The 11,292-nt window shown below is 47.4% G+C and overlaps 1 protein-coding gene across 1 annotated transcript; it reads left to right on the top strand.

Annotated features, from left to right (window-relative positions):
* Window positions 1–7,595: 7,595 nt before the first annotated feature.
* On the top strand, window positions 7,596–11,291 carry LOC119098668 (uncharacterized). Its single transcript, XM_037221650.1, has 4 exons — window positions 7,596–7,807; window positions 8,175–8,330; window positions 9,127–9,292; window positions 9,679–11,291. Exons 1-4 carry the CDS (start codon window positions 7,718–7,720, stop codon window positions 9,801–9,803), a joined length of 537 nt encoding a protein of 178 aa, XP_037077545.1. The 5' UTR covers window positions 7,596–7,717; the 3' UTR covers window positions 9,804–11,291.
* The last annotated feature ends 1 nt before the right edge of the window (window position 11,292 follows it).

Raw genomic sequence — 11,292 nt, 5'->3', positions numbered from 1 at the left:
ATATATATATGCACAGGGGCACTCTAAGCTAGATAGCAATTATAATATGAGGTAAATATCAGTATGTAGCAAATAGTCAAACCATCCCATTCAAAATGTGCGGCCAGCATCCCAAACTTTTTCATTAAATATGGATAAACAACCCTAAATGGATGCCTCTGCTGCAGCTGAAAAAGTTGCCCCAGACAGCGCAATTCTCTGTTTAGTAAATATGCCTCTCAACGCGTCATAGTTTGGTTACGTCATCGTGCCTTGCACAACGTTGATTGAGAGCCAGCTGGCAGTCCTTTTACCTGGAAATCGAGCTCACAAATGCCAGATATGAACGCCTCAACAACCACATTTGTCTTGGCGTTGATCACCGCGTGGCGTATAAGATGGCAGGATTTGAATGACGTTATTATGACGTCGTGAATCCCACGGTGGCTTTGAAATACTCTCCCCGAAATACTCTATTTTCGCGGGCGTGTAGCTCAGAAACTAGAGAAGTTCATGTCATAAAAAGGGCAGGTTTGTGAACAGCACTGAAGTGCCCCAAGATAGCCATGTCTTTCAAACCCCCATATAAAAGTGGAACAGCCCCTTTAAGTTCGCTTGATGTGCTTTCGCAAAAATTGCCATGTTCAGTCCCCTGTGGCACCCGAACGAAAGAATATAACTTAAAAGTAAAAACTTTATCATGACCGCGTACTCTATTCACGAAACAAATGTAACCCTAGGTCACTTTGGAGTGATGTGGCGAGTTCATTTGTAAAACGAGCAATTCTATCCTACTCGGGTGTAACCTACGATAGAGCCACGCTTCATTTGAATATCATCTAATCGAACTTAGTTCGGCCTCCAAGATTCGGAAAATTCTTCAAATTTTGGGAGAGCAGTATGGTACTAAAAAGTTTACTCGCGTCTTAGTCGGGTCTGGCTTCGCTACTTACCCCAAAAACCTACAAAAACAAACGTATCCGTTTTCAGTGAATCATACACGTATCAATATACAAACAACGCAGCAGCCTTCCGAGAACCAATCGATGCAGCGGCAGCCGTGATTCTCATGGCGGAGCGGACCGGCGACGCCACTGAGTCGGCTGACATTTACCCGCTGCCCCCGAGCCGGTTAACAGACCGACATGCCGGCGAAAGAGCTGTTTGTGCGCAGCGTCACCAGGGGCCAGGCGGCGAGCGGTGGGTGACGGCCGGGACAGCCATGGTATTCGGCGTTCACGGGTGTTACGCGACCGGCCGTAGCAACGATTACTTGCGCAGGCGAAGCACTAGAAAGGTCGTTATCTATCAGATGGTTCAGCCACAAGATGATCTTCTTTGATCTTCCTAGTAGTGGCGTCGCCATGGAGGATACAGCTGGGTAACGAAAAGTCACAACCTCAATATTACGTCCTCGATTGAAAAATCAACTTTAGACATTGGGACAAGCCATTTTATAATATGACTTCGTTTAGATGCAAGAAGCTCATCAAATGTAAACCCAGGCGTTTTTTTGCCGCAACTTAACATGATATTGAGGCCTCAAATTCTTGGTTGCAGAATGCCATAAGACAGGAAAATTGGGTAACAAGTTTTTTTTATTTTGGCGCGGCATCGGTAGTGTAGATCATAGGTCCAGTTCAGTTACAAAACAAAAAATCATACAGAAAGCGAAAATTTACCGGGAAAGACTTTTACCTGATTGCGTGGTGAACACAGTTCATTGCTTGCATTCCGAGCTCAATCTGAGAGGCATTGGAAAATCATTGTGTCACCACTTATACGCGACGTCAGTACTGATATGGAGTAGTATGTGGTAGATCTCTGTCTTCTGCTGAAAACTATCCTGGTTGAAGCTTAAATCTTTGGAAGCAATATCTGCCTTCGTTCGCTACTGCAGCAACACGGAAATGTTTCGACAAATGCTCTACATAAGTTCACGCTGTAAGCGTTAGCGAATGCAGACGGTTAGTTCAGTTTGGGTTTGGTCTTACTGGGATGGTTTGTTGTACATTTTCACGATTTCGTCACCTAATAGCTATTGTCCATTTTTTTCACCGATCATATCCAGCAAATCGGAAGCTTTTTACGCCCCTGCCGAATTCGTCGCTTATAGCAAGTTATGCCACCGCTCGTTTGTTCATCTACGTTGATGTGGATACAAAGAGAAGAATGAATAAGGTGGCTCACACCCTTGGTTGTTTATTCTGCACCGTTGGCTTCATACAACTAACTTGTTACACTTAGCGTTCACGCTGCATTTATTCTTCACGGAAACCTAACACGTTCGGGGAGTTATGCTCTGCTGCAATTGTAACTTAGAACTGCGGCTTATAGCTCGTAATTGAAACTTAGACGTGTTTCCCCAAGGGCATATTACCACCGAAGCTGCACGATCCCTTCAGCGCTTTTGCCTTTTAGTACCGGCTATGTCAGCGTCGCTTCGTTTTGCAGCTTTAATCAGCCGTGAAATATATGAAAAATGTGCCTACGAATGGGAATGAACCATAGAACTATAGAACTACACTACTAGAAGTAGAACTCGTTGCGGTTCTAAGTTACAGTTGCAACGTGAGCATAATTCCCCGAGGGTTCGAAGTTTTATTGTGAAAGATAAATGCAGCGTGAAACATTGAGCGTAACGATTCAGTGGTTATAAAACGAGGCGGTGCAGAATAGACACCAAAATATTTAAGCCTCCTATTTTTCTTTTTGTATCCACATTAGCGTAGATGAACAAACGATGGTGATGTAGCTTGTTATAAACGACCAATTCGGCGGGTGAAAAAACGCTTCCGATTTGCCGGACATGATCGATAGCAAAACAGACACTGCCTTCTTAGTGCCAGAATTGTAAAAATGTACATCAGCCCATCCCAGTAAGAGCAAACCTAAAATTAGGTAACCGCTAAGGCGTACAGCATGAAATTATGCAAAACATCGGTCGAAACATAAACGTATTGCTGCATGAGCAACCTGAGGCAGCAATCGATTGTAAATAGGATACCTTTAATTGGGATAGCACATTGTATCAGTGCTGACGCCACATATAAGTGGTGACAGCGCTTTTCCAAACCCTCTCAGATCAGTGTTTGTCCCGATGTCTTGCCCAAGACTCATTTCTACTCATTTTCGCCTTCATTCGCACACTAAATAGAAGGAAATATCAAATAAATATGCTTATTACTAGTAGTAAGTACCGTTGCTGACCTCAGCACCGTTCAACGAACGTCATTGGCGGCGTCCCGGAAAGGAGCGTCAAAAGCCCTGCCTACCAAGGAGGCTCGTTGCTCGTCGATGAGGCGAAGCCCCGATGCCTGACTCTCGCCCTCTCCGCCGGTGATACGAGCCTCGAGACTTCACATCCTGTGCATGGTGTTCGCTCTTGCCATCGAGGTTTGTTTATGTGAGAAGTGAGCAATGAACGTGGCCACTGAGCCAAAGTTATGTTCGTATGCAGCGCGCTATTGCATTGTGAAAAGCTTGGATGGCGATGGCTGACCGTGGTAGATGACGATGATGAGCATGGATGATGATGGGTCATCATCGTCATCATCATCATCATCACCATGGTGGTTATGATGGTGCTGGCCGTGATTATCGTGGTCGTGGTGGCCGCTCTTGCTGATGCTTGGCGTGACCAGAGCCTTAAACTATTTCCAAGAGATCAGGGAACTTGGTCGCCATGTCCATGAGTGAGAATTCTTTGAAACCCTTTTAGGCTTGACGGCTTAATAGCATCAGCCTGGATGCAGGGCAGCCGACAGTCGTGTAGTCGCATGTCACGGTAAAAGTCCTTTTGTGCTTTTTGAATAAGGGACCGAGGCAAAATGGATGTTGGCGCATAAAGGTCTTTTTGTGCTATTTGAATAAGGGATGGAGGCTAAGTGGGTGATGGCCAAAATGTTGAAAATATATTTCAATATTGGGATGATGTGTTCAGAGTGCTAGCAATGAGCTGTGTTCACCACGCAATCAGGTTAAAAGTCTGTCCCGGTAAATTTTCGTTTTCCTGTGCCATTTTTCATTTTGTAATTAAACTGGACCTATGAATTGCATTATCGATGCCACGCCAAAATAAAAAACTTGTTGCCCAATTTTCTTGTCATATGGTATTCTGCAACCAAGAATTTGCGCCGTCAATATCATGTTAAGTTGCGGCAAAAAAGCGTCCGGGCTTACACTTGATGAGCTTCTTACACCTGAACGAAGTTATATTATAAAATGGCTTGTCCCAACATCTACAGTTCACTTTGGCGACATTTTCCATGGCGACGTCACTACTGGGAAGATCAAAGAAGATCATCCTGTGGCTGAACCATCATGCCATGGTTCAGCCACATCATAGTATAGTCCAGGACAGTTTTGTAAAAGATAACCTTGCTCGCTTTTCCGTCGGCTGCCGGCGTACCCATAAGTCAGACGGTGCTTATACTGCCTAGCGATTCGAAGATCTTTACCTGCACTGTGCAGTGAGTTTCAGTGAGCTTGTATCTGTTCCGACAGCCGATATCTGACATTAATCTTTTAACACGCCTGCATGTATCGTCCGGATATCACCCGCATGCACGCATCGACCCACACTTTTGCTTCCTCCCTTCCTCCCTTCCCTTTCCTATTTACTTCTTCTCAGCCATTTATCGCATGCCGCTGTAAGGGGATTTTGTGAAGATTTTGCTCTGGTTTTAATAAAGGTCTTTCAGGTTTTCGGTAGCTAAAAATTGTTCGAATGAGAAAGATGAAGTTATTACCATAATGCAACATTGCAGGAAAACCTTTTGTGATTAAATAATCATATATTCGAATTCTTTGGACATAGTTACAACCAAAATAGTGCGAGCTAGTTGCCGACCAACAGCAGGCTGACGTGGTTTTGATAAACCGTGCGCTAGCTGAGCGTAAATTGAACCTTAAATAGGATGATGTATTATAGGATAAGTGAGTGAAACGCGGTAGTTTGGATGAGAGGCTGTTGGCGATAAACTTGCACTTCACTTGTCTTGATGCTATATTGTTAGCTATTTGACCAGCAGATAGCTGTTGATTAGGTGAAAACATTTGACTCACTAGCTGAGCACTTTATTGTTTTATGGGTGTACACTTTTCATAACAATGTCGTAGGTGGAGCGTGGTTGAAACACTTGAAACTCCATCAGTTGACATTGCGTGTAGGTAAGCAATAACACAAAACACCTCAGACAGCTGCATTATTTTGTTCTAGGCTAAGTAGCGCTACGTCCAATCATACTAACGTGATACGTAATGACCTATCTACTGCTTCGCCTGCGGAAATAATCGTTGTTGCGGCCGGTCGCTTAACATCCGTGACCGCCGAATAGTATACCATACCATACCATACCATATTCGGAGCATTTTCCGAATCATGGATGCTGAATTATGTTCGATTAGTTCATATTCGGAAGACGGATGGTTCAATCGTAGGTTACACCCGAGTAGGATAGAATTGCCCGTTTTACAAATCAACTCGCCACACCACTCATAAGCGACCTAAGGTTATGAAACTTGCATATGTTATATAAATACGCGGTCATAATGGTGTTCGGACTTTGAAGTTACATTCTTTCGTTCAGGCGCCACAGGGGACTGAATATGGTAATTTTTGCGAAATCACATCAATTAACCAGCCAGCTGTGACATATATGAAAAGTGTGCCTACCAATGGGAATGAATCGGTAAGGTTAAACTACGTAAATTACAAAAGGATGAGCTGCATGATTACTCGGAGAAAGATACTGCGCGCGTATATACATGCCAGATCACCTATGACAGGAACGCACAAATACGTGCTTCTTCGTATTGTGCTCCTTAGAGCACTTAATAAACGGCGTGTATAATGTATGTGTGCACTAACATGCAATACGGTCGGTGCAGCTGCGAAACACGTCCTGTGGGGCAGGATTTGTTGCTGATCTACACCTTACAGATGCTGCATCTGGCCAGGCGATTAAAAGGAGTGTTCCACATTTATCTTTTTTACTGAAATAGCCATCTTTAAGACCTTTCGGTGCAGTTCACAGCCCTACTTCACAGCCCTAAACCTCGGTTACAGCTATTCTTAAGATTGATTCCCTATGGTTTCTGAGCTATACGCCCGCGAAAATGGAGAAGTATTTGGGGGAGAGTATTTCAAGAACACCTTGCCATTCATGACGTCATGATAACGTCATTCAAATCTTGTCATTTCATAAGCCATGCGGCAATCAAGGCCGATACAAAAATAAACTGATGGAGTCGTTCATAATTGACGTTCGTGAGCACAACTTGCCGAGGTAAAGGCCGCCCATTGGCTCTCAATCAGTACTATGCAAGGCACGACGACGCAATCAATGACGTATTTGGGAGCATATTTCCTAAACAGAGAAATTGTAGGGTCTAGAGCAGTCTTTTGTACTAAAAATCACACCAACAGCTTTAAGTAAGCTTATTTCATGATATTTGCTGCCCACTGCAGCATCTTCGAATATGAAATCTACCCTTTAACGGTGCCCCCCCCCCCCCCGCAAACACAACTTCGTTGCATGGCTATTTCCCATGAAGGGGAAGAAGGAAATGCGATAGACAGTTAAGGCTTAAATCCTCAGTGTGGTGACGCATGTTGAAGAAGCAATACTTGTTTTATAACTAATCAGACGGCCTAGGTAGAGCAATCAACGTGTTTTTGACTTGTATGCGATTTATGTAGCATCGGTGGCACATTTTCCTGGCAAATGTGTGCTGCGTCTGTTGAATGGGTGTAATCATTAATGCTGATAGGTCATTTTGCTGGGAAGGCAATTGGTCTTTTTAAAACATATCGCGAATGGTAGCATTTGGTTAAGTCGCTTGAGTGTCTGGGTAGTAGTAGCACCGGACTGCGTCTTGTACAATAAAATAACTTTTTGGGAAAAAGTCGGCGACCAGTGGACAAGCGGTCTGTCGCGTTTTCCATATCAGCAACCAATTTTCTTCGTCCCTATTTGAGCCGTTGTGTGTTCAACGATATTTTTCAACGATTCCAACGTAAGTCTTGCATACAAATGCCACCATTATCACGCGTAGACACATGAAGGCGGATGGGGAGGGGAGGCATGCTCATCCTACCCATCGAGCATTTGTGTGAAAGAAAATAGATAGACCTGTTCTCACCTGGATGGACAGAAAGTTCTACATCCCCAGACGCTGTTATAGGTTGTTTGTTCCCAGGTGATTCGTGAGACGGCCTCGCGCTGCCATGGCTTGGCTCGATCCTGCCGTTTTTGTTTTACTCTTTCTTTAAAGTTTGATCCGAACCTTTTCAACGGATGGATTTTTAGGATCAGAGCTTACGCCAAGCAGTGTTTGTTGTGTAAGCCTAACTCTTGCCATCCCATCGCGCAATTCAAGGCGACGACGGAATTTAGTGGCGGAAGTCGAACGGACCGCAGTGCTCGGCACGGCCCGTTCTGTCAGAGGCCACCAGGTGCCGTTGACAGCCGGTGAGCATCCAACACACCGCAGCCCCCTTGCCCCCCCCCCCCCCCCTCCCAGCGGCGGGGGAGGCGAGGGGGGGGGGGGCGAGTGGCGCGCCGACGGCCATATATGAGGACTGCGGGCGGTGGGGGCGCCATTCACCACCATGAAACTTCTGACCGTGCTGTGCTCGTGCGCGCTGGTCGTCCACCTCGGCGTGGAATGCGCGGCGTCCTTTGTGGACGAGTTGGTAGCCGGCCCAGCCTACCGGCACCGCCGCTTCCGAACCATGGTGCAGCCGGACCAGATCAAGCTGCAGAAAGCGCTGGGCATCAAGTGGTGGCACGGCATGATGTGGAGCGTTCCCGTCCGCTCGCCGGTGAGCAGCTGGAGTCAGCGACGAGGTCCCTCCCGCTTGACGTGGCCGGCGCCCGTCTGGGCTGCGCGGGCGGGTAGCTGGATGATGCAGCTCTGGCGTCAGCATGCCATTTCCAATGCTGGTTTTCCAGGGCGAGAGTAAGGCACTAGAAGTTTCGGAATTTTAGAAGTTCCAAACGCTAACTTTTACTATGGCCTCCGCTTCTCAATGTTTTCTATGTTTTCATTGTTACTATGTCATTCACATTTTCTGTTATCTGTCTAGCTGTGCCCTGGACCCATGGGAGGTTTGATCTATCTCGTTTGTGAACCAAGCGTACTCCGCGTTCGCCCACTGACTAGAGAACGCCACCCCCTCCCCCTCCCAGTGGAAGGCGGCCTTCGACGGCACGATGAGGGACACCTTCTCTCACACCTACAGCATCATCTCGCCTGAGGGGAAAGGCTTCGCCGGCACTGGACTGTGGGCCCAGAACACCGCCTCCGACATCATGCCCATCTGGCATGATGGGGCGGCAGTCAAGGTGAGGCAGACGACGGGTCAAACAGAGAAGCTCGCGCTTCTCCACAAACATCGCCAGCACCGGCGCACGAAAACAGACGCTCAAAGCGGAGAAGCGGAAATCTTAAACATTGATGGACATTTAAACATTTTTAACATCTGGGGTCATAGTGAGCCCACAAACACATAAGCACGCATAGTTTCTGATGTACGCAGGAATTGACCGCTTTTACAGAGGTAAATGCGTCCGATGTTCCAAGGAAAGAGAGACATGTTTCCATTAAATGTTTTTGGAAGAAATGATTGCAACGCTTGTACCCAGGAACACGAATAGCTTCTCCAGTACGAGAACATGTTGCAATGGAATCTTGGCCAATATGGTTCGTTTATGCTGCTTGATTATTGCACGTCGCCTTAAACGCTATTTCGGAAATCTCGCCGAATAGCTTTCCTGTGCATGAAGTACGCATAAAACACTTTATCACATGAAACCGTAGAACTTGGATTCAAATGGTGACATTCTTTCCAACCGTAAGAATGACGTAACAACAGGTTGCGGGCATCAGAAGCGCTCATGCTTCGTTGAGATCGATGTACACTTGGACCACCCGAGAGCAGTTGTACGGCCCATTGCACGGTTGAACTGGTCGGACCGAGTTGAGAGAGTCGGGCCGCCCAAATTGAAAAACTGCCCGATCTGGGGTATGGCTGGTCTGATACTCTTCTTGGTACTTGATGCTCTACAAAGTACCACTGGCGCACTGAAATACCGCTGTCGTTGTATTATACCTTAACCTCATCACACCCTTGCGTTCCAGTTTCATATGTTCACGAAGGGAGGAATCTACAAGCAGGTTGTGCTTGGAAATCCTCTGAAATGCGATGGCGCCAAGTTCGTCTTTGTCATCCCCAAGCTCACCTTCTACATTGCCGAGTCTACCTCGGATAAGAACTACGCTTTCCTGTCCTTCGCCCTTGTCCCAGGTAGGTGGTATTTTTCGCACCGCAGCTATGAACCGGTGCCTCGTGGGTTTACACACAGTTTGTGTATGAGTCATCGTACCAGTGCAACCTTTGGGCCAACATTGTTTTGCTAACATGCATGACATTTTGAAAAACATGCACATAGGTTATGGGCTCAAATCAATCCACAAGCCAACCATAGTTGACTGGATCTACACACTGTGTAGCTCAGCCAAAATGAAGAAGGCAAACGAAGGCAAAATGGTTAGAGCATCAAGCTGTTTAGCCGTCCATTACCCAGGTTTGCTATTGTTCTTATCCATTAGTACACAGGCCATACGTAGGTACAGCTAATAAGAACTGAGAACGAGCCGAAAAACTGAAGTGTCAATTTCTTTTTACTGCAGGTTGGACGATGGAGACTCACAATGAGTTCTCGCTCAAGGATATGGAGGCCAAGTTCCCTGCCCACTCGGGAATATTCAAGGCTGTGGCCGCTCTAGGCAAGAGTGACAGCCACATCTACCTTTGATCACGGCCATCGCCATCACGACCACCATGATGATCATGCTGATGATGATGACCCCATCACAGCCACCACGGCCAATGCAGTCATCGCCGCCACCAGCTTTTCGCAATGTAACTGTACGCTGCATGCGAGCATATCTTCGGGCATGAGATGTATAGTGTTCTCAAGCCGGCAGAACTACATGCGAGATGATACACGTGGGTTTTCAACGGAAGACTGTACTTCAAGATGGCCGGGTACAGGTAGAACACTGGGTGTTGAGTACTGGTGGTTGCGGTGAACATCCGCAGACACTGCGTCTGCCGGCCCTCAAAGATTTGCACATTTATAGTAACATATTTACATCAGACACTGGGGCAGAAAACGGCGGCGTCCTTTCGAGGAAGCCGGAGCTCACAGTTCGGGCCGCTTCGGTCAACGGGCGTCCGCGAGCCGTCGGATGGCTGGGTGCAGGTGTCGCGTTCGCGCCGCGCGCATGGACTTTTTGACCACTGGACTTTATGAACTCTGGACGTTTCAATACGCGTCCGTCGCCTGGCGGTGCCACACCAGCGCCGTCTGGTGGCGCGTCTTTAGCGTTATCTGGCGGTGCGTCTTCAGCGCCGTGTGGTGGCCCGCCACCTTCGTCATCCGGTCGTGCGGTGTTGGCGTCGCCTTGCGGTGGTCCTGATGCTTCTATCCTGGGACGTACTTCTCCATGCTTCACTTGCTGTGCGCTGTCAAGGGCAGAGCCGGGTGGGTCAGCGCCAGTTGAGTGTGAGTGTGTGAAATTCGTGATTTTCAAAACACATGTATGTATGCATCATTCTGACTTCGCGGTACAATTTTTTTCATAACCCCAACCTTAGCTCAAAGCTAAAATTGAATGTCGGAGAGCATATGATTGTGATTATTAGCACAGCTCATCTTGCTGAGCCCATGTTGACGTCCAAATTTTCTCTCCAAGAAAACAGCCTAGCTTCACAAATGACTATGGCCTTGTTAGGTCAATCAAGTTTGGCTATCTTGCCAGGTTATCCGAACGAACGTCGTATACTTCCGTTGCGAAGTATCATGAGCAAGATCACACAAAGTGGCCGATGTGGTGTATGACAATGACGCTGCATTCAAAAGGGATATGCCACCGGTGCGTATAAACACGGGACGTCACAGACAGCTCCCTCCTGTCCGGAAGAGAGCGTCCGACTGTGATGACTTTACTAAGATTCTTTCCTAACGAGGTAAAGTTCCTTTGCACGGAGCGGAGCGTTCCGTCAAAACCATTTCCTCTGTCTGAGGCCTCTGCGAGAGAGGACTCAAGTGACAGCACGGTAGCCTTCCATCGGCGCAGCAGACGGCAAGGGAATCGGCAGAGGGAAGAACACGCCAACGGCGTGGCGGCATGTGTGGCGCTCGGCTCCGCCCGCCGCCATCCTGACCGATCCGTGCCAGTGCCCGCCTGCGTCCGCGATACCAGGCGCCGTTGACAGCCGGTGAGCCTCCAACACACCGC

This window comes from Pollicipes pollicipes, unplaced genomic scaffold, assembly GCF_011947565.3.
Source record: "Pollicipes pollicipes isolate AB1234 unplaced genomic scaffold, Ppol_2.1 Scaffold_4740;HRSCAF=5597_pilon_pilon_pilon, whole genome shotgun sequence".
Classification (NCBI taxonomy): Eukaryota; Metazoa; Arthropoda; class Thecostraca; order Pollicipedomorpha; family Pollicipedidae; genus Pollicipes; species Pollicipes pollicipes.
Note: the sequence above shows the minus strand (reverse complement) of the source record. Positions and strands in the feature narration are given on the sequence as shown.